This window comes from Maylandia zebra, unplaced genomic scaffold (assembly GCF_041146795.1).
Source record: "Maylandia zebra isolate NMK-2024a unplaced genomic scaffold, Mzebra_GT3a scaffold11, whole genome shotgun sequence".
Lineage (NCBI taxonomy): Eukaryota > Metazoa > Chordata > Actinopteri > Cichliformes > Cichlidae > Maylandia > Maylandia zebra.
Window position 1 is genome coordinate 7,389,457 of NW_027490041.1, and position 24,062 is coordinate 7,413,518.

At 43.8% G+C, this 24,062-nt stretch overlaps 1 protein-coding gene and 1 long non-coding RNA gene across 2 annotated transcripts; both read left to right on the forward strand.

Moving 5' to 3' along the window:
* Positions 1 to 2,121: 2,121 nt before the first annotated feature.
* Positions 2,122 to 4,514, forward strand: LOC143416036 (uncharacterized). The gene is made up of 3 exons (XR_013096462.1): positions 2,122 to 2,232; positions 3,384 to 3,511; positions 4,342 to 4,514. It is a non-coding gene; the product is annotated as an uncharacterized LOC143416036 (long non-coding RNA).
* Positions 4,515 to 12,193: 7,679 nt separating this feature from the next.
* LOC143416100 (protein NLRC3-like) lies at positions 12,194 to 20,641 on the forward strand. The gene is made up of 5 exons (XM_076881480.1): positions 12,194 to 12,223; positions 12,259 to 12,445; positions 12,574 to 14,368; positions 14,862 to 15,035; positions 19,585 to 20,641. The coding sequence occupies exons 1-5, from the start codon at positions 12,194 to 12,196 to the stop codon at positions 19,775 to 19,777; spliced, it is 2,379 nt and encodes a 792-aa protein (XP_076737595.1). The 3' UTR covers positions 19,778 to 20,641.
* Positions 20,642 to 24,062: the final 3,421 nt, after the last annotated feature.

A 24,062-nucleotide genomic window follows, 5' to 3' on the forward strand; every position in this document is an offset into this window, starting at 1 on the left:
TAGGTGAGCCACAGTCTTGTTTAGCCTCCCTGTACTCTGAGCAGGTACAGAGGATGGCTTTATCAATCCTTAAAAATGGTTCCCATCCTCTAAGGGGTGAATTTCAGCTTCTTCCCTCAGGACGGAGGTTTCTATTTCCGAGATGCAGGACAAAGCGTTATAAAAACAGCTTTGTCCCCGTTGCTGTCACTGAATTAAATAAGAACTGTTTTTGATTCGAAATATTAAAGTATGTGTCACAGTGAGTTTTATATATTTACTAGGTATGTGTGTTTTTAAAGGGATGTCAAATGCTGTCATTTTTCTGTAAAGCAAATTTACCTTGCCTTTGGGTATAAATAAAGTTACCTTACCTGCAGACGCTGTGCGCAGAGGTTCAGGAGCAGAAGTCCCGTTGTAAACATATCACGGCAGACCCGACGATGTTTGCATGAACGCGCTTTTTTTAAAAGTCAGGTCAAGGCTCCAAAAGCCCAAAGGCGATATAACAGTTTGTGTTTGCTACATGGATCATTGTAGTTCAGCTTTCCTTTGTTATATTTCTTTAAGAGCTCAAAATGTGTTCATTACATAAATCAAATGTAATTTTCTCTGTAGCACTTCATGGATTTCATAAGCAACACACTGTAGTTGTTCACACAAAGCATAAAGGTAAAAACAATATACACAGTGTTATCTTCATTTTAGATGTCACAAAGTATTTGCGGCTCCCAGTGTTTTCCCGAACCCTGACCCTTTGCGTGGAAACCGGGTCCAAAAGGCTCTTTGGGTGTTAAAGGTTGCTGACCCCTGCACTAGGCCCAACTGACACATATATTTGATTCCAAATACAAAAAATAATGTGTAACCTGCTGGAAGAATGTAGGAGGTTGAGACAGGATCTCAACACTTGGTGTCTGCAACAAAAGACAACAATATGTGGGCCGATCGTGGCTCAAGAGTTGGCAGCTCGTCTTGTAATCGGAAGGTTGCCGGTTCGAGCCCCGGCTGGGACAGTCTCGGTCGTTGTGTCCTTGGGCAAAAAAGCACTTTGGGGTCCTTAGGGACGAGTAAAGCGCTCTACAAATACAGGCCATGTAATGGCAGAAACATTCTCTAGTGTAAATCCTGACTAGTTCATTAACTACAGATCAGTTTCAGTGAACATTATTCACAGAGGGATCTGAGTTCCTTATACCAGACTCTACAGAAACTGTAACACTGTACAGCTCTGCGACTCAACAATATGACAACAATGTAACACACACTAGAATCATCAAATAAAGCCCCACTAACCACTAGAACTAGAACTAACTAACTAGCACTGGACACTTGCATATTAGAGATTTCTACCACCATAGGAGGCGAGATATCATCCTTGAACCAGAGCATCCAGCCCTCAATTTCGGACATAAAAAGCGACGTGGCCAGGCATGATAACACTTTGACTGAACTGCAGGACTGTGCCTCGAACCACTCTGACACCATCGCCACTCTCCAGGCCACTGTGGAGCGTTTGTCTGCGGAGGTAAAGAAGTTAGATGAGAGATGTGGAGCTCTTGAGGCACTCCAGGAGGAATCATTTAAGAACTGCAGGAATACCAGAAGGCACAGAGGGACCCAAGATGACTGAGTTGGTTCACACCTGTTGGCGGAGGCGCTATCTCTCGAGGAGAAGCCACTCATCGATCGAGCACATAGAGCGAATCGCCAGCGTCCCAAACAAAGTCATCTTCCTCGGCCCATCATCTTGAGATTGCACTACTACCACATTGGTGAGGAAATTCTGCTGAAAGCTGCAGAGAACAAGAACCTGATGTATAAGGGTTTTTAAAATAAACATCCTCCCAGATTTCCCTCCCTCTGTTGGAAACGCAGAGCCGCATTTGCAAATATGAGAGGAAGACTACGTGGGATGACCGGCGTCAGGTACAGACTGCTATACCCTGCAAAGCTGTTAGTGACCCATGGTGATGTGAGGAAAAGCTTTAGCGATCCCAAAGAGACCGTAGACTACGCGGAGAAGCACCTCTCCCACCCACCTTCAAATGTATTAAAAGCAAGGATATATCTATATGTCTAACGCTGACACAGCACTGTGTTTCTTCTTTTCCCTTTATATTCCATGTAAAGGTGAATATGGAGCGTTTATGGCGATTTTCTGAATCTCGGGCAGATGAACTTCCCTGAAGTGTTTCCAGCTGGGCGTCGAGTGTTTGACCGACGCATGAAACGACACGTTTGTGAGTCTTTGTGAGTATTTATCACACGGCGTGCTGCGGGGAAAAGCCTGTTGTAACATTCATGTTTTAGCCCCTGACGGCTCTTTTTGGCTTTTCATCCCTAAACTCTCTGCATGCTCTTTCATGTGATTCCTTTTATTTTGAAAAGTCTCAATAGGATCTTGAGCTTTATTGTGAAAGGTTTATGTGGAAAATAAAGAAGCGGACGGCGGAGCCACGCGATGGTTTTACCGGCGTTGTTGCTAACGAGCGTCCGTAGTGTGGTTATATTAAATATAAGAGAAAGAGAGAACTTTAATACAGACACTACAGTGAGCATCACAACCATGTAACATATTTTACACCATGAAACAAACGATGTTTCATATCATCATCTGATATATATGTTATATGGAACAGGCCCAGCTCAGGCTGCCTGTGATGCAGCACAGCGCCACCCTGTGGTCATCACTGCACTGGTGACACTACAAACAACAAGTATACAGGATGGACGGTGGCCCTGAGAGCTCACACACACTGCTGCTTCTAAAACACCATGAAACAGGAAAATGCTGTGAAAGCACCAAATAATCACAGTTCAAAGAGACAATAGTGACAGAAACAGAGGCTTCACTGGTGCTGAGGGAGAAATCCCAGAGAAGCTTCCTTCCTGCCAGTATACGAGCCCACCAACAGAGACAGGACCAGTTCATCCTCCATCACTTACTGTGGCTCACGTTGCTCTTCTGTTGCTTTGCATCACAGACGCGTCTTTACTGGCTTCTTCTTCTAATTGCACTTAGAAACATGTTGTCTTTAACCTGTCACAGCTGCCCAGATGTTGCTGCTGAGAACATGTGGAGCTGATTCATGTAGTCATGTGTCTGTGAACAGCCAATCACAGGAAGACTTTCAGAAGAAACTCAGAGGAACAGCTGAGATGTGCTGAGTGACACAAGAACTGACAACAAATGTTAAAGTTCAAATGGTGGTTTTGTTTGCAGGGACTGTGAGTGGATGGAGATCCTGGTCCTCCTCAGCTGTGAGTTCTTCCTCTGTCATGAGAACCTCAGGGGGAGAACATGTGCTCACTCTCAGCTGCTTTAACAGGAAAGAAGCTCTTTTAGATCAAAGCTGAGAAACTGTTTGTAACAGCGAACTCTGTCACCTTTCTCTCCTCAGCCTGCTGCTGGACAGGCCCATGAAGCTCTGCTGTAAAGGCTTCCATGTCCCAGGCTTCACCTTTACCTGCTGACCAACGGGAGGCGTGGCCAAAACAGCGATGGGGAGTGGAGCAGCAGGTAGCAGAGGTGAGCCTCTTGTATGCAGCCTGTTATCTGTGGGACCAGGGAGCACGTGACAGCAGATGTTGCTGATTCAACATCTGTGTGACAGCTGGAGCAGCACAGTCTGCAGGAAACATCTGTGCATGTAGGAGACACCAAGGTTTACATGGTGGAAGCAGACGACTGACTCAAGCAGCCTCACATCACAGGCTGCTGGCTACAAGCACATGACCACAGTGACTGGTTTCACTGGTGTCTGTCCCAGTCTGTGGCAGAGATACAGGAAGTCACAGACAGCCTGCACACAGCGTTTCCTCTGGAGTGTGTTTCACACCCTGTTTGTGTTTCTCACTAACATGTTGTAGTTCTTCCTGCACACAGCAGCACTTTGATCATTTCTCCTGCTTTTCTTCCTTTTCTAGCTTTTATACACTGACAGTAACACAAAACTCCAAAGTCATCATTTGAGGAGCTTCTTAAGAGTTTCTGTGAGTTTAGTGAAGTCAGCCTCTCAACAATAAGTGTGTGTGTGTTGATTATCTAATGTTCAGAGAGGACTGCACTGATGTAGCATCCAGGTGAGCAGCTTATGAGCCAACAGGGGGAATTTAGCTGTATTATTGTTGTTTAAATGTAATAATTTATGATTTCATGTTCCAATATTTCACTTTTCCCAACGTTTTGTTATCATTTGGTCTGAAAACCATGACAAACAGCAGTGTTACAGTTGTTAGCATTAGCTGCTATAGAGCACTCAGTCACTGTATTGGTGTTAGCGACATGAACATATCTGAGCTAACTGTGTGTTCCAGATGTGCAGCAAACCCAACTGTCCCTGTGTTTTCCTGCTGTAGACATTATCCCCATGATGCTGACGTCCTCTGGTGGGACGAGCTCACACGTTTATGGATTCAGATGCTAACTGGACCAGACTGGTGTCAACCTTTGTGCTATAGAAGCAAATCAAAGAAGAACCAGTTGAACCTGAGCTGTCTGTAGTGGTGACACCAACACCATGTCACCTGCACATGCTGACCCAATCAGAAACCAGCGTTGACGCTGAGCCTCGGCTCTGTCTCAGGAATACCATGAACAGGCAGACCCTCTGCAGCAGGCTGACCTGTGACCTCTGAGACAGAGGGAGGAGTTTGTGTCAGCAGGGGGCGCTGCAGCATCGCCTGAGAGCTTTAAGAACAACAGCAATAAACAGGAAGTGAAAGTCACACTTCTGTTGTTGTGCGTCATCAGCAGACCTCCACCCTCTGCAGGAAGCTGAGATAAGAAGCAGCCAATCACAGAGCAGAGAGCGTGTGACTTCCTGTTCCTGCTGTTACTGTGACAACAGCTCCTGGGACAGAGAGCAGCTTTCTAAAGAGGAAAGATGCTGCTGTCACCCCCGGGTGTCATGTGACCCACCTGATGTACCGATTTAAGACTGTAAGAACAATAATAACAACATGTTTTAGTCAGGTGATCCATGCAGAGCAGATCCATGTGACCAAACACAGCTGGATCACATGTTTCCTCTCCTGGAAACAGAAAGCCTTCATGTATAAAGGCTCATGTACCCACTGAGCCCTGCTCTCAGATCTGTGAGGCTTTAACAAACAACAGTTTAAAGTCATGTTTAGCATCTTCTGTCAGTGTGGAAGGTCACACACTTTCCTGAGTGTTGAACCCTGAGTGATGTGTTTACTGTCAGCTAGTTTAAATGCTGTAGGCTGCAGCCGCTGCTCTAACACTATAACTGTAACAGGGCTCAGTGCTGCTTCTAACAGTCTGAGCTGCTTCAGGCTTTATTTGTGAGGAGCACAGCAGCTTACAAACACGTGGCTGGGCCTGGACCCAAAGGAGTGTTTGTTAAAGCCTGCAGTGAATCCAGCAGCAGAATGATGGAAATGCAACACAGCAATGATGAAGAGGAGCAGCATTAAAGCCAAAGTCCAGTTCATACAGTTAGGTCCATAAATCAAATAAGGGAAAATAAAATGTTGTTGGATGCACCTGTCTGCAGCCTTAATGCTCTCTGGTCGCTATGGTAACGCGTAAACATTTCTTTCAAAATAAGACACACGACTACAACACGGGAAAAGACCCAGGGAAACGAAGTTAACGATAAAAACCCTGAAAACCATTGTTGGATTTATATTTTATCATTGTCATTGTTATTGGGGAATATCTAACCATATATGCTCAGAGGTGTAGAACCAATTGTGTAATGATAGTAGTCTTTAAAGACTTTGTGTGACTCCAGAGTGTTCTGGCATTCACACCCACGTCCTGGGATCATGGGAGAGGTGCTACCTTCTTATTGTTTTGTGGTAGGATGTCTGTTTTAGTCTAAGTGCCTTTTGTTTAGATGAACTGCTGGACTTCCAGACCAGCAGGTTTAGGGAAGTCGTTTATGGGGTCACACTCTGACTCCACACACACACACACACACACACACACACACACACACACACACACACACACACACACACACACCTACATAACATACAGACTGGTACCTTTGTTCACGTGTATGTTAATGAACCTATGTATATTCATGTAACCTCAATAAAAGAGCAGTGTTACGAGGGAACGGACGAGAGCGACTGTGGTCAAGCGAAGGAACGGCATTGGTCCAGTTCTCTCCCGTGCACGAGAAACATAAAGAACTACTCGTGTCTTGCTTTGCTGTGTAGCTGGATTGAACGATCCAGCGAACAGGTTTATGCTACAAACCTATCAACCATCAGTTTCACACCGAGCCTCGACTCTCACGGCCCGGTACCAAACGACTCACGGACCGGTCCGTGATCCGGGGGTTGGGAACCGCTGAGTTAACGCATGAGTAGTTCAGGGCTGCACGTCATTTTCATTGTTAATATCTTTGTGAAAAGCACATTGATGTGAAAATCTTCATGAGAGTCAGAGGCCCTACAACACGATTAAAGATTCATTCAAAAGAAAATCACAAGTTATTATCATCTTCAGAACATTTCATTAAACATTAGAGACAGACTGCTGTGTACATCTCATCTCTATCCAAACAACCTACAGTCCACAAACACATCATGAACCAGTGCTCTGGGCTGTGGTCTGTCCCCAGTTACATGGATCAGCTGGTTCCCTGGAGGTGACTGCTGCTGTGGTTTGGAGCGGATGAATAAACCTGAACTGAATCAGGTGTCCAGTTACTTTTGGTCCCTTTAAACCAGGCTGTCACATGTTCAGGATGTGAAACTCCTCCTCCGTGAAAACGGGTGTGGGTCACAATCAGCCAAGGTTTTGGGTGAACCCATTGTGAGATCTAGCCCCACGCTATCATGTGATTTCCTGTGATCAAATGTCCCAGGATGTGAGTGGGCGTTAAGACGTCCATGTCCCTCTTCAAGCAACTTAAAGAAGTCCAGACGCTTTTCTTTCCAAGCTCCTTCAACAACATCATTCATAGAACAGCTTCCAGCTTCTTTTGCTCGGCTACAGTTTGGATGGATCTGCATTTAAAGATGCAACAAGAAAAAATGGTTAGGGTCAGGAGGTCAAAGGTCAGAGCTCCTGTGGGTCTGAGGGCGGCCTCACGCTGGAGAAGGATGAAGGAGTCTGACCTGAGCCAGTGTTTGACATGAACACATCAGCACTGCTGTCAGTGAGCCTAACGACAGCCGTTAGCATCATTTCAGTGTTTCAGTCATAAAAACACTTCCTGTCTCTGTGGTGGTTACAGTGACATCATGCAGTTTGTGCTTTGACCTCCAGAGGGCGACAAATCAGCACAGACAGAGAGCTCCATTCAAACTTTGCTGCCATCAGGAATAATTCTTCAAATATAATCATCAGTGTTTGAGCAGTTATGATATCAGGGACAATCTAGACATGTGTGACAATACTGAACATGTCACATGACACACCTCAAACATCATGTGATCCACTCTCAGTCTGCACTTTCATTCATGACTTCAACAGGTTGAAATGAGCTTTGAAGAAACATTCAGTGAAATAAATCTTTCATGGATTCATGTGAGCAGCAGATGAACTTTGTACCAACAACATCTTCAATAACAGAGTCTGAATGAAGCTCAGGTGTTGATGCTGCTCACTGATTGGACGCTTGCTTTCAGCTCTGCTCTCAGTCTTTACTGCACAGGTGAAGGTAGAAAGTGTGACTGGATCTATAGACTGGAAACAGAGAAACATGCTGAACATTTGAAGCTTTGCAGCAGAAATGTTCATGTTACAAATACAGCAGAGCTGATCTGGGATCAGTGTGTTCACACCTGCAGCTACAACAAGGTTTCATGTCTCCACACGTCAGCATGTGAACTTTACTCTGACTCAGTCTGAGCAGTCAGACGGCATATTTTTAAAGTTAACACATCAGCACACACAGAGCTGAGCCCCTCCCACCTGTGCTGAGTTTCAGGTGGAGCCCCGCCTCCTTCCAGGAAGCAGCTCACCTGTGTGTCCGTGTTTAGTGTCCAGGTGTGGAGTGGAGCTTGTTGTTGGTGTGTGAAGAAACTGTAAGTTTGCTTTGTTTCCTCCTTTAACAGTTTGTCTTTAGGAACTTTACTGTTTGTTCAGCTCGTGTTTGATTTCTTCACACAACAAACTGTGTGTGTTTGTATTTCCGGTCTCTCCATTAAAGTCAGTGTGTAATGTTTCCTGGCTAACATCAGCTGTGTGCAGCTTAGTTCAGCACAAATCTGCCGCTCCATAGTTCACGGTAACGGACTCACAGCTGGACCAACGAGGCCGAGTGTGTCCGCCACTCTGAGCTACGTTCGTGTTTGTGTACTTGTAGTTTGTACTTTGAGTTCACTCAGAGCCCACAGAGGACGCAGCGTACGTGATGACGTCACAGCCCTTTACCTCCTTTACTGTGACTGTGATTAATATTTACACACGAGACACCTGCAGAGCTCTGACGCTAAGCTAGCACACAGCATGCTAACGCTAAGCTAACGCTAAGCTAACGCTAAGCTAAGCTAGAACCCAGAGTGAGTTAAAGCTGAGTAAACACTGACCCCAGACCAGCACCGTGATTTGATTTTGATTTTATTGATTAGCATTCAAATATCTCAGTGAAAACAGAACAAAAATCTACCATAAAGCAAGTAAGCATGAAACAAGGCTAATCAAAAGGTATTGGCTGAAGCATTTGCTTATTACGCCAACCCTTTTCACAAAATATCTTTTTGCATGCAGCTCCTGTACACAGGGCCTGAAGCAAATAAGAAAACAAAGCAAAAACCAAACAAACAAACAAGAAAAAAAAAACTTTCCACCTTAGATAAGTAACTACATCAAAGCAAAAGAATCAAGAGGTTGTTTTTTTTTTTTTTTTTTTTGCTCTTTTCATTCTTGATTTATATATTTTTCTAATACTCTATTTTTAAACATGTTTTTAAACAAGGAAAATGAACTACACCTTTTTAAATCCCTGTCAGAACTATTCCACAGGTTACCTCCTCTAACAGAAACACATCTCTGCTTTATATTTGTCCTTATCTTGTTTTTTTTAAAGAAATCTCTTCCCCTTAAGTCATATTGACTCTCTCTGACTTTGAACAGCTTCTGAGTACTGGGGCAAAGCAAGTTATTTTGTGCTTTATACATTATCTGTGCCATTTTATATTCAACTAAATCATAAAATTTCAGGGTATTCAGATTAATAAACAAAATGTTAGTTGGTTCTATATAGTTTGATTGGTTTATAATTCTTATAGCTCTTTTTTGTAACTTGAAAATAGGAAGAGTGTTCGTTTTATATGCATTAGCCCATATCTCCAGACAGTAAGTCATATATGGAAGCAACAGAGTACAATAAAGTGTGTATAATGATTTTTTGTTCAGGACATGCTTTGTTTTATAGAGAATAGCAATGGTTTTTGACATTTTTGTTTTCACAATGATAAAGTGAGCTGCTGCTGCTGAACTTGAACAGGTAACAAAGTGATGAGCAGTCAGGCTGCAGGTTTCTACCTGTTCATGTTTCTACAGTAGAATCACTTTGAAGTGTCTTTGTGCTGTTTCATCTTTGATTTGTGTTCATAAACACTCAGAGAAACATCACGTGACCTCATCAGGATCTGTGTTGGTGTGTGGGGCTGTACCTCAGCTTTATGTTGTTACATGCTCATTTGTTCATTTTAACATCAAAGTAATGTTATGAGGAGTAATGAAGTAACGTACTCCATTACTTTTAATCAAAGTGTTCTGTGTAATATGTGTAATAATGACTGTTTTGAGTAATGACCAACACTGATCACAACAAAGAGGAAATGCCTCCAACATGCACAAACATTTGAGCCACAACATGCAGTTAATGTGCACAAATGTCTTTGATATGCTGCTCAGTGATGGTGGTGACTGTCAGAGCAGAGCTACTGAGAATCAATAAGTAATATCAATGATGGGATCAGAATCACTAAATTCTTCTCATCCCTGTCAGTATCATACATGTGCTGTATAATGTGATAAATGTAGAGGTGCTGGCTGTTCTCTCACTCTGCTGTTTAGCTGTAAAGGACGCCTCCCTGCCTTTGTCTCATTCATGACCTTTAATAGTCTCTTCTAACATGCAGAGATCTGTATGATCTGTTTCATAGAGTCTAACCAGCCTGTACAGGTAACAACAACAGTCACTGCATCACTGACACACAAACGTCATCTCTGTCAATAACAACATTCATACATGGAATAAAAACACATCAGTGGATCATTGCTGGAGCTGATGTTTGTGCTCCTGGTGCAAAGGCTCTCAGTTTCCTCCTTGAAATAACATCAGTGGTGGGTCAGCGACATGCTTTCTTTCCCTCTCAGGTTTAAATATCTGGGACTCTCCACCGTTTGGTTTTAGAGCTGAAGAAGCTTCTCTGATGAAACGTCTTCCAGAAACTTAAAGACGTCTCTTTTCTCTCCAAGCTCCTTAGATCACATGACCTGGATGACTGAACCTACAGACATATTGACCTGGTTTCATGGTCACATGACAGGTCAGAGGTCAGCGACTGTAACTCAGTTCCTCCTGTTAATGTGAACTCGCTGAGTGTTTGTGGTTTACCTCTCAGACTGACTGAAGATGATGATGGAGGAAGAGGAGGACAGAGCAGAGTCTGCAGGGTCCAGCTGTCCGTCTGTGAGGAGTGACCGGTCCAAACCTCTAAATCCAGAGTTCAGTGGTGAACCTGGAGCAACGAGGTCAGAGAGCTGAACTCACTGAGTAACAGAAATAATTCTGCACTGACATTATAATCAGTGTTGACTCTGGTTGATTGTCTGACTGTGTTTGTGAGCTGAGAGGAAATGAAAATGAGTTTGTAACAAAAATCAGTTTTGTCCAGTTTTCCTGTAAAAAGCTGAACTCTAATCTAAGAGGATGTTACTGACAGGAAACAGCTGCATTATCTGCAGTCTGTGTGATCACAGCTGCTTCAATCATGTTTGTGTCTGCAGAGGTCAGAGGTCACAGTCTGCAGGGTCCAGCTGTCCGTCTGTGAGGAGTGACCGGTCCAAAGAGCTAAATCCAAACTTCAGTGGTGAACCTGGAGCAACGAGGTCAGAGAGCTGTGATGACTCCTTTACATGTTTGTGTTTCCTGGATAAATATGACCTGAAACATCCTCAGATTGTTACAAAGATTCATTAAAAAGAAAACAATGAAAGAGAAAAGATCCAAATGTTCGACTTGGTCATTTGCTGTTTGAGGACAGTGATGCTCATATCTGTGGGGAAAGTGTGACCTGAGTGGGTTCATGTTTGTCTTTAAAGAACAGAGCTGCTCTGATTCTCTTTGTGTCTGATCTGTTAAACAGTCTGAGAGGTCACACAGAGACCCAGCAGCTAAAGCCTGGATCATACTGGCTGCTGTTACTCCATCAGGACAACACTGAACCACAGTGGTGTGGATGTAGTGGATAAATCCCACCATACTGATGCTCAGAGTTAACCACAGGGAACAAAACCAGATGTTACCTTCAGATTGTGACCTTTGGAGTGGACGATGCAGATTTCAATAGAGAATAAATGTTGTTTTTCAGCTGTGAAGAAAGAATCTAATTTTCTGAACTTAAGAATTTATGATGCTGGAAACAACATGGAGACTATAACACAACATTTCCACTGTGTTCATAGAATGAATGTAAAACTGTCAGACATTCATTAAATATGCAAAATGTCTACAGAAGCATCAGAGGGTCAGACGTGAAGCACTCAGTGATTTTGATCAAATGACTCATCAGTTATTGATCTGTACTACACTGATCTACCACGTTAGTAAAGCTGGTGTTCTGGTGGTGGAGGGAGACTCGGATCATGTTCTGGTTTTGGAGCAGTGATCTGCTGATGGTTCAGTTTGATGAGCTTCTTCAAAATCATCCCTGACATCACCACTGAAAGGACGTCCATGAAAACAGACTGAAAATTACTGATATGTTCACAATCTGAGAGTTTAAAACTTGACAGACTTGATTCAGATGAAGTTATTTGAGCAGAAACTCCTGGATCTTTATCCTGTGTTGATCTAATCCTTCATGGTTCCTCCACAGAGTGGACCAGCAGAGCTCAGAGGTTCCCAGTGGTCAGTCTGCCCAGCAGCATCAAACACAGCTGGACTCCATATTTATGGTCTGTACATGTACAACAACTACTGTTACATCTGTTCTGTTCACGGTCATCTCCATGCTGCTCTTTGTAGACCAGTGGATCGTCAGTGTGTCCAACATGGATCTGATGTTTGGCTCCATGATTTCAGTCTGATTGGCTCATTCATAAATATTCTGTTCCAGCTGCTGGAGGACAACATCATCACTTTTGTGAAGAACGAGCTGAAGAAGATCCAGAAGGTTCTGAGTCCAGATTACCCAGAATGCTTAGAGAGTCAGAGGAGCAGCAGCAGAGAGGCATTTGTGAAGATCACAGTGGACTTCCTGAGGAGAATGAAGCAGGAGGAGCTGGCTGACCGTCTGCAGAGCAGTAAGAGGATTTATCTAAAGATTTAAGCTGCTGGATAAATGAACATTTTCCAGAGATGGAAGATGGAGCAACATGTTTTAAAGATTAGTTCTTTTTGGAATTGAGTGTTTATTTTTCTTCTCATTCAGAACTTCAAGCTGCAGTTTGTCATCGTAACCTTAAATCCACCCTGAAGAAGAAGTTCCAGTGTGTGTTTGAGGGCATCGCTAAAGCAGGAAACCCAACCCTCCTGAATCAGATCTACACAGAGCTCTACATCACAGAGGGAGGGACTGCAGAGGTCAATGATGAACATGAGGTCAGACAGATTGAAACAGCATCCAGGAAACCACACAGACCAGAAACAACCATCAGACAAGAAGACATCTTTAAAGCCTCACCTGGAAGAGACGAACCAATCAGAACAGTGCTGACAAAGGGAGTGGCTGGCATTGGGAAAACAGTCTTAACACAGAAATACAGCCTGGACTGGGCTGAAGACAAAGCCAACCAGGACATCCAGTTCATATTTCCATTCACTTTCAGAGAGCTGAATGTGCTGAAAGAGGAAAAGTTCAGCTTGGTGGGACTTGTTCATCACTTCTTTACTGAAACCAAAGAAGCAGGAATCTGCAGCTTTGAAGACTTCCAGGTTGTGTTCATCTTTGATGGTCTGGATGAGTGTCGACTTCCTCTGGACTTCCACAAAACTACAATCCTAACTGACCCTAGAAAGTCCACCTCAGTGGATGTGCTGCTGATAAACCTCATCAGGGGGAAACTGCTTCCCTCTGCTCGCCTCTGGATAACCACACGACCTGCAGCAGCCAATCAGATCCCTCCTGACTGTGTTGGCATGGTGACAGAGGTCAGAGGGTTCACTGACCCACAGAAGGAGGAGTACTTCAGGAAGAGATTCAGAGATGAGGAGCAGGCCAGCAGGATCATCTCCCACATCAAGACATCACGAAGCCTCCACATCATGTGCCACATCCCAGTCTTCTGCTGGATCACTGCTACAGTTCTGGAGGATGTGCTGGAAACCAGAGAGGGAGGACAGCTGCCCAAGACCCTGACTGAGATGTACATCCACTTCCTGGTGGTTCAGGCCAAAGTGAAGAAGGTCAAGTATGATGGAGGAGCTGAGACAGATCCACACTGGAGTCCAGAGAGCAGGAAGATGATGGAGTCTCTGGGAAAACTGGCTTTTGATCAGCTGCAGAAAGGAAACCTGATCTTCTATGAATCAGACCTGACAGAGTGTGGCATCGATATCAGAGCAGCCTCAGTGTACTCAGGAGTGTTCACACAGATCTTTAAAGAGGAGAGAGGACTGTACCAGGACAAGGTGTTCTGCTTCATCCATCTGAGTGTTCAGGAGTTTCTGGCTGCTCTTCATGTCCATCTGACCTTCATCAACTCTGGACTCAATCTGATGGAACAACAACAAACAACATCCAAGCGGTCTAGTTTTTTTAGAAAAAAAGAGTCTCTCCACCAGAGTGCTGTGAACAAGGCCTTACAGAGTCCAAATGGACACCTGGACTTGTTCCTCCGCTTCCTCCTGGGTCTTTCCCTGCAGACCAATCAGACTCTCCTACGAGGTCTGCTGACACAGACAGGAAGTAGCTCACAGACCAATAAGAAAACAGTTCAGTACATCAAGAAGAAGCTCAGTAAGAATCTGTCTGCAGAGAAAAGCATCAATCTGTTCCACTGTCTGAATGAACTGAATGATCGTTCTCTAGTGGAGGAGATCCAACAGTCCCTGAGATCAGGAAGTCTCTCCACAGATGAACTGTCTCCTGCTCAGTGGTCAGCTCTGGTCTTCATCTTACTGTCATCAGAAGAAGATCTGGATGTGTTTGACCTGCAGAAATACTCTGCTTCAGAGGAGGCTCTTCTGAGGCTGCTGCCAGTGGTCAAAGCCTCCAACAAAGCTCTGTGAGTAAATCTGTGATCATAGCTTTAGCTTTTAAATGTTTATTCTAGTTAACACAGATCAGGTGGAACAACTCAAATAAAATATCAAAAATATTAAGTGGTCATCGGTACTCAGTTTGTTCAATACTGAATACAATGGAGCACAAATTGTCCACGTTTCTGAAATATTTCTGGGTGTAACTGTCACCAAAGTGCAATTTAGACCTGGCCTGTGGTTGTTATCTAAGTGATAATCATCAATTCTACTAAAACAAATACAAAATAAAGAAATTTGACACATTCTGTTGATATCAAAAGCACACTGAACAATTCAGTGTTGTTTTACTGCTGTTCTCTCTTCACTTCTTCTCCTCTGATTCTCTCCACATGTTGCTCTGCATCAGTGCTCAGTTTCCTGACAAAACAAGATGAAATATTGCTAAATATAATAGTATCTCATTACGCTTCAACATAAGTGTTTTATTTTTGTAATTGTTTATCTGTTATTTTTCAGACTGAGTCACTGTGACCTGTCAGAGAGAAGCTGTGAAGCTCTGGCCTCAGGTCTCAGCTCTCAGACCTCTAATCTGAGACAGCTGGACCTGAGTAACAATAACCTGAAGGATTCAGGCGTGAAGCTTCTGTCTGAAGGACTGAAGAGTCCACACTGTACACTGGAAACTCTCAGGTGAGATCAAGCATTTTTCTTTCATCAACTGACAGAATTAGCAGATTAATAATAAGGCAGTCCTCTAATAAGAGGAGAAGTGCAGGTGTTTTGAAGGGCAACGTACTCTTATGTTAACAAGACAGGAAGTAGTTCCTGGGAACTGCTTCCTTTGTTATTGTCTAAGTAGAAACATGATGGTGAAACAGTGATGAGTTTGCAGAGGTGGATCCACAGCACACAACACAACAATGCTGTTGCGTGCTGAAAGCAGACTTCTCACAGATTCTGAGGCTGCAGGTTTCATCACTGTCCAACCAAAATTCACTGAACCAGCAGTAAATGAACGTCCAAAACTAAGCTTCATGTTTAAAAAACAGATGATCAGGGGGATTTGTGTTTAGATCTTTTTTGTGTGATCTGTTCACCTGCTGTTTCAGCTGTTTGGTGGTTGTTGAGATGGTTTTGTGACCTTTTAGCTGAGATTCTGACGTTTCTGTAGATACCACACATGTCTAATTACTTTGTACAGCATGAATGGCCATAACGAGGTTTTTAACAGTAAGAAAAGTTGTAAAACTTCAGAAAATATAGTTAAAAGTCCAAAACCTTCTACGTCTGGTGGCTTGTGGTAAGGAGCAGATCAAACGAGTAAAGAATTACGTTATAATTATAAATGGCTTCAACAGCACATTCAGGTCTGTGAGACTCATTCAGACACTGAGCCGTGGCTCTGTGCTACATGCACATATTTCTGCATCTCTGCCATTCAGACACACTTTATATATAGTTTATTTTATGTAGTATTCAATACTGAACTGTACGTTTAGTCTTTTTAAAGGCAGCAAGTTGTATTCAGTGTTTTCATAAAAGCCTTATTTTTATCCATTTACTGCTATTAGGAAGAACACGTGAGGTTTAAGACCTGGACCAGTTTGAAACCTTTTGTCCTCCACAGTGGAAAATGGGTGGAAATAAAAATGGGTCTCACTTTAGCCAGCTCCTAATTTTATCAGTTCTACTCTCAGCGTCTCCTGTATATCTCCTGTATAAATGTTGCACTCAGCTTTGTGGTCTCCAATATCACTGAAATGCAGCCAGATGCTGCTCATTTTGCCTTTTCACTCTTTCCTGACACGCTTGCATTTCAGTACAGCTCCCATTTCTCTGTGTACTGGTCTCTACCACTACCCTTGCTGTCTATGGGACATGTCCTCTTTCACATAATGGTATGATCCCAGTCTGTCTCTGAAAGTGATTGGCCACATGGTTTGCTCATCAGAATAAAACCTCAGCCGTGCTCACATTGATTATCAGCAAGCCTGAAAATTCATCAATATTTGACATATGAAATTATCTCAAGGGCTTGATTTGGCCCACGGGCCATATGTTTGACACCCCTGGTTTACACAGTTTGGTATTCAATGTACAAGTGAGTTAGCTCTCAGCTAACTAGCAGACAAGCTAACTGCTGGGACTGCGTCTTTCTAACAAGAGCGTCAGACACTCAGACTGGTTTCCTTTGTGGATGATGATGTGTTCTCACACTGATCCTTCATGCTGATGCTGCCATCCACCCACTGCTCCTGGATTCCTCATCATCATCTCCATCAGCCCTCACAATACTCCACCTTCTTCAGCTTCATGTTCAGCAGCCTGGATGGACAGTAATTCTTTCCATGGGTTATGGTGGGACATTGAGAGCTGAAGTCAAACAGCAGTGAGAATGAAAGACTGATTCATTTCTATTTAGTCTTGTGATGTGCAGCTTTGTTCAGAGCATTAAGGCCCAGCAAAGATCACTGAGGTCACAGAGTCCTGATGAAACCTGTGTGCTTATAGAAACTGAGACCAGATGAACCAGAATAGAAGGACATTAAAATGAAGTGTCAGCTACACAAAGGCAAAGCTATTCAGTTGTTGCTGTGAGTTATTTAAATGGAGGATGGAGTCAGACTTTAAGCTGCTGGACTCAGTCACTATATCCTGTTGTCCTCATAGAACCTGGACACACAGACTCACCTGTGACACAGTGACACACAGTGTGGGCTACACACACATTAGAAAGTGGATCAGTCACACTTGTGCAATCATTTGTTGTGCTGGGAAACCATGAACACTTTGAATCACATTAATGGCTTTGTTACAGCAACATTCAATCATGAGTTCAAAAGTAGTGTATTGTGTACTTATTTTAATAGTACTGCAGTATGAGAAGTGCAACATTCAGTGTGCAGAAACAGATCAGGTGCTTTCTAACAGCAGTGTTCCCTTTAACACAGCAGCAGTTCAAATATTTCTGTCAGTCTGAGCTGAAACATGAATCTAATCAAATATCAAATCAAAGTTCTTTGCCTCTGCCAGGACGTTAACATTTGATCTAGTTTTTTACAAAGTTCCCTCAGCGTCCAGAGCCACCAACATACCTTTGATCAACAGCAAGTGAACATTTATAAATGTGTGTTTGCAGAACAGGAAGCAGCAGAACTATTGTTCTGTTATCAGTCAGCAGCACAAACGCTCATCAGCTCATTTACTGTGCAGGACTTTGAGTGTGTGAAGTGTGTGTTTGTGCTGGATTTCCTTTGGAGAATCTCAGTCAGAAACCAGACAAAGAAAAACTCTTTCAACAGTCCAGGTTGAGTTGACAACATGAACTGCATTTATCTTCCTCTGACTGACATGTTCTTCCTCCTCTGCACCGAGCCAGCTGCTAAGACTCACAAGCTCATTGACATTTTCTGATGATAAAGAAACTCTCTTCTTCTGCACAATATGAGCAGCAACAGAGAAGAAGCTTTCACAGGTACAGATGTTGCAGCTGTGGCCAAGTACATGTGCTGCATGTTGGAGCAGCACTCTAATGGACAGGCCTCTGTACTGATGGTGGGCTCTGCTCTGTGTCCACCACACTGTTCTCAGCTGAGTCTTCCTCCTGTTCACAATCACACTCTGATCAAGCATGTTCATGTTGTAACGCCGTGGCTTTCGTAGTCTCTCCTTTGTCTACAGCTCATGTGTTCTTCTTGTGATGCTGCGTCTTGAGGCTCATACATGCCGTCATTTGTTGATCCTAAGAACGTTCCTCAGACCGACTTCTTCAACAACAGATAACTTTAGTTGTATCAACACTGCCTCCTGGAACAGTTTAAAATGAACATGTCAAAGATCTGTACCTGTCTCCATGTTTCTGTCCCCGCCCCTTTCTTTCTGTCCTGGGTCATGTGAGCGCTGCAGTAGTATTAGGCCCACCCTCAATGCTCCCATTGGCTGAGACGCATAATGACGCCCATTTCAAGCCAGCACTGATCAACATCCCTCCTGTGACCCATGGCTGTTATATTCAGAGCCAGTGAGCACTTTCACAATAATCATGATTTTAAAAACTGTGATTAAAATAATTGCTGACGTTAATCAGTTAATGAGTTAACGAGATTATAACAGGTTAAGTTGCCCTAATAATTAGACTTTGATGACAAACTGATGTGATCTCCATGTTTCCTTTGTTGGACTGTGGGCGAGTGTCAGAACTGAATGTACTGAGTAACATGTAGAGTTTAAACATGTGTCAGTTCCAGTTTTAGAGCTCTAAAGTGCAGCTATCATGTTAGGAATATGTTAGGAATAGACAGGAACACTGAGCACACTGAGGTCAAATCTTTATTTTACCACTCGCTGCATTCTTGATGTTCATGACTTCAGCAGCTTCATGATTGTCTGCAGCATTAATCTCATATTTCCATTAAAGTGTTGAATTTGACTGTTTGATGTTCTTTATGATCTCTGGCACCAGTTCATCTGTAGGCTGAGCTCAGTCCATCCAGTTAGTGAAATGATGTTTAAAGGTCTCCTTGTTCTGTGAGCGTGCACAGATCCTGAAGCAGAAAGCCTGGGTTAACAGAGAAATGATCATCACTGTGATGATGCTCATCATCTCTGACTGGGATTTGAGGTTTTGTCAAAGCAGCAAAGAAAGCCTGGCTATGTTGGACTGGGTGTGGCAGCAGCTCCCAGTTTGAGTTCAGGAGACAGACGCCCTCTCTACTTTGAAGATCAGCTTCAAACTTTCCTTTTTGATAAAACTTATAGTTAGAGCTGGATCAGGTGACCCTGAACCATCCCTTAGTTATGCTGCTATAGGCTCAGGCTGTTGGTGGACTTCCCATGATGCTCTGCTTTCTTCTCCCCTCTTTTCACTCCTGATGCTTTTATATGTCACTACTGCATGTCCTTAACTTTTGTCTCTCTGTTTTGTTCTTGTCTCTCTGAGCTCATCTCTTCTCTTTCCCCTCACCCTGCAACCAGTCATGGTAGATGCTCCTCCTGGAGCCTGTTTTCACTGGGAGGATCTTTGTATCAGAGGGAGTTCTTCTTCCCACCATCACCAAGTGCTGCTCACAGTGGAGGCGGTTACCTTACACTGTTAAACAGCTTCAGATGACTGTTGTTGTCTGTTGGGTATTGTCACTTATAAATAAAGTTACAATGGATGGATGTAAATGGATAGATGTTATTGTGACAAAGAGAAAACAACTGTTGACAGATAGATTGTTGTTTTGTGTGTCTGCAGTCTGTCAGGATGTCTGATCACAGAGGAAGGCTGTACTTCTCTGGCCTCAGCTCTGAGCTCCAACCCCTCCCATCTGAGGGAGCTGGACCTGAGCTACAATCATCCAGGTGACTCAGGAATGAAGCTGCTCTCAGCTGGACTGAAGGATCCAGGCTGGAGACTGGACACTCTCAGGTATGGAGAGAAAATCTGATAGAGGAGGAAGAGCTGGAAACATTTCCTGTGTCTTTCACTCACTTCCTGTTTGTTTCGGGCAGATGACACATGAACAATCACACATGCAGGAATATTTTCAGGGACAGACACACTAGTCTAGCTGGATAGTTCATGGATATTTATGTAGGGGTCTCCAAGGAGTCTGTTTGCAGGAACATTTAGGTCACAGGTGTACCTGATATAGATACCAGTGTACCTAATAAAGTGTCAGCTAACATTTGGAAATGGAAGCTTAAATAATGACAAACTGTACATTCACAGCTGAATTCACAATAAATTTGTTCTCAAGTGCACATTTTTCTGTTATTGTTCTCAAACAACAGAATGAGAATGAAATATTGATTCTAACAGGGCCCATAAACAGCATTAGCTTAGCAGCATTAGCTTATCAGAGTTTCCATCATGGTCACACAAATCCTTAGCAGAGAAAAGTGGCCTTCTTAGCAATAGCTGCTCAAGTTGTATAAAGAAAGGGAAAACAGTATTAGCATTAGCTGCTAATGGCAGCTTACTTAGCATAAACTCTTTACATCTTTATAATGCAAGGGAAAGGAGTCACTCATGGAAGCCTATTTAGCATTAACGTCTCACATCATTATAACACAAGAGAAAAGGGTATTAGCATAAGCTACTAATGCTTATTCACCTCAAATTAGCTTTAGCTGCTAATGGTAGCCTACTTAACATTAACTCCTCACTAATATAATGCTAATTCACATCAAATTAGCATTAGCTGCTCATATTGTTATAAGGAAAGGTTTTCCACAATAAAGGCATGGTTAAAAAAGGGAGGAAGGAAGCAGTTGCGACCCTCAGTATGTCTTGAAGATGATCATCCGTAAGTCTGGACCTGTACTTGGACTTATTGAAGTTCAAAGTGGAGAAGAGCTTTTGGCACAAGTATGTGCTACCAAAAAGGCACATGGTCCGCTTGAACATTCGGGAAAGCCGAGGGAAACTAGGGCTCAAGTCTCTCAAAAATTGTCCAAGCTTGTCTGCTTTTCCACTCACCTCCCTGAACTTTGCTTTGAGTTCAGAGTTGCACTGCAGCTCAATGAGCTCCATTTGAAGCACAGAAGGGGCATCTTGCACATCAAAGGAGAAGGGGTCCGCAAAAATGTGAAAGGTGGCTCTGTGTGTCTTGAAGTCAGCAAATCTGTGATCAAATTCCTCCTGTAGCCTCAAAATGACATCAACATACTCGTCAGCACTGAATGGTGTGCCTGCATCCACGAGTGCCTTGCATGCTGGGAAATGGCAAAGGTTTGTCTGAGAGAGCTGAGCTTTCCAGAGCGCCAGTTTTGTGGAGAATGCTCTCACGTTGTCATAGGCAGCACTGACAAGTTGCCCCTGGCCTTGTAACGTCTTGTTCAGTACATTAAGCTCATGTGTCATATCAACAAGAAAAGCTGAGTCCATGAGCCATTTGGGATCAGTTAGCACAGGAACACTAACTCCATCCTTCTCCATGAAGGCTTCACTTCTGCTCTCAACTCAAAAAGTCTCTTTAATACATTTCCCCTGCTGAGCCAACGTACCTCAGTGAAGTCGAGCACATCCCCATATTCTGACTCCATTTCCTCTAAAAAAGCACAGAACCTTCGGTGCTTTAAGCCCCTGGATCTGATTTGGTTGATGCATTTCACAACAATAGACATCACATTGTCAAACTTCAGGCATTTGCTGCAAAGGACCTGCTGATGGATGATGCAGTGCAGAGCAATGGCCTCCTCCACGCCTTCCTCTTCCAGTTTGTTTTGTGCCACCAGTCCATGTTTCCTCCCTGTCATTGATGGCGCTCCATCTGTTGTTATTCCAACAAACCTCTTCCATGGCAAACCAACATTCTCAATGGCATCACACAGCTTGTAAATATCTGCTGAGCGGTGGTCTGGCCATGCATTGGAATTACTGTGAGCAGCTCCTCCATCACTTCAAAACTGTCATCAACACCACGGACATACATTGGGAGCTGGGCAGTGTCGGTGATGTCTGTGGTCTCATCAAGAGCGACTGAGTATACACTGAAACATTTGGCTTTCTCACACAGTTGGTCATAAATGTCACTTGACAGGTCAGAAATGCGATCTGCTGCGGTGTTGGCAGAAAGGCTGATGTTGCTAAACTGACCTTTCTTTCCCGGACAGACTATATTTGCAGCCTGCAATATGCACTTTTAGACAAATGCACCTTCTGTGAATGGCTTCCCTGCTTTAGCAATCATCTCACTAACCACGTGGCTCCGACTGCTGCATTATTCTCTTTGGTTGCTTTCTTGGAGAAATCTTGCTGCCTCAGTAGATCTGTTTTAAGACTGGCAACCCGGTTCGCTCTCTCGTCTCCCTGGTATTTTGCATCCAGCTCAGCATGTCTAGTTGTGTAATGACGTTTCAAATTGTATTCCTTGTGCAGCGCAGCTTTCTCTGTGCAAATAAGACAGGTCGGGGTGCCCCTGTGCTCAACAAAGAAATATTGCATTTCCCACTTTTCCTGAAATTGTCGGTGCTCATCACCAACCTTTCTCTTCACCGCAGGCTTTGAAAAAGACATGTTTGGGGCTATGTGACATTTATAATTCTACTTGGTGTCACTGTCGCATTGAAGTTTCAATCAAGCGTTTAGCCGACGGACGGGGAACGTCTCAACGCGTAGAGAACGTCATTTCTGCTTCTTTTTCTTGCAACCGTAGCACGGCGATCGGCAGATAAAAAGCCGGTAGCAGTCTCCTTTGTTTTTACGCTCGATGTTCATGTCTTTCATGACGACACGAACACCGTGGCGTTTGTAGATGGTAGAAAGTGCAGGGATAGCGAGCGCAAAAAAGGCGACTGCTCACGGCGCCGGGCTGTTGTTACAGGAGAAAGAAGCGGAAATGACACCGTGACATATAACAAATAACATCAGCTGTTTCTGATGTTAGTTGTTTTGACTGCTTTTACATTATATTGAAATATATGTAATGTTCATGTTTGCTGCAATGCAAACGCAGTGATGCAAATAAAAACATGGAGCCACAAATTACGGTGCGACCCTATAATTAGTCCGGGTTACCGGGGACTGTTGTTGCCGATGAACAGGTGTCGCTATGTGACTGCAGACTAAATTGGGCTGCATTGAGTTCATGACTTTTCTTTTATCCCGCCGCCTACGCATCACTGTGAGAGTTAATATGAGATCTCTCTCTGTGGAAAAATAACTTTAAATCCCACTGACGTGTGTATAAATCTATATACGTATAATGTCCCGCTGGGCAGCAACTTAAAAAAACAACTTTTTTTGAAGTGTTGTGAACGCAGCGCGCTGGGGCGAATGTCGGCGTTTGCCCAATAGAAAGGAGGAAGCCAGCCAGGCACAGAAAGAAAGAAACACTCCAGGGCAACGCTGCTGGAACTTTGACTCATTGAGAAATGTTTCCCTGAGATCCATATCCCACCCTGATTGGTGGGTTAATTCAGCTCCGCCCACAACACTGTAAAGTGTCATACATTATCAAACTAACATTACATTTTCATATTAAGGTGGGGCCAAAAACTATCGTCCTGCGGGCCGCAATTGGCCCGCGGGCCACGAGTTTGAGACCCCTGGTGTAGGAGGACACCTGCTCTGTGTCTGGTTAAGTATAAGAGCCCTTTGTTAGGAGGACCGCTGGACTCTTAGCACCAGCTTTGGGGTCACAGGGTCACATCTGGAACACACAGACGCACAGACACACGCACACACGCACGCACACACGCACACGCACACGCACACACACACGCACACACACACGCGCACACACACACACACACACACGCACACACACACACACACACACACACACACAGACACACGCACACACACACACACACACACACACACACACACACACACTATGCACAGACTGGTACTCTTTGTTCATACCTGTGTAAGACGTCATAATGAACTTGTGCATATTCATGTAAGCTCAATAAAGAGCAGTGTTACGAGGGAGCAGACGAGAGCGACTGAGGTCAAGTGAAGGAACGGCGCTGTCACAGTTCTCTCCCTCATCAATTGTCTGGTTCCAGCGGTGGGTCTGTGCTAGACGACCCATCACCAGCTTTTTCCACTGGTTACCAGTACGTGGTAGAATCCACTTCCAGATCTGGTTGTCTTTAAATCTGTGAATGGATTGGCTCCATCTTATCTCTCTTTAACAAAAGAATCCAAGTGGAGCCCTCAGGTCTGCAGATAAGCAGCTTCTGACCAGAACTAGACGTAAAAACAGAGGTGAGCTTTATCGA

What these genes read in the sequence shown, in the direction of transcription:
- LOC143416100 (XM_076881480.1), top strand. Translation starts at nt 12,194, where the DNA reads ATGGATCTGATGTTTGGCTCCATGATTTCA. An exon ending in TGTTTGGCTCCATGATTTCA is followed by an intron (nt 12,224 to 12,258) that starts GTCTGATTGGCT and finishes ATTCTGTTCCAG; the next exon opens with CTGCTGGAGGACAACATCAT. An exon ending in TGTACACTGGAAACTCTCAG is followed by an intron (nt 15,036 to 19,584) that starts GTGAGATCAAGC and finishes GTGTGTCTGCAG; the next exon opens with TCTGTCAGGATGTCTGATCA.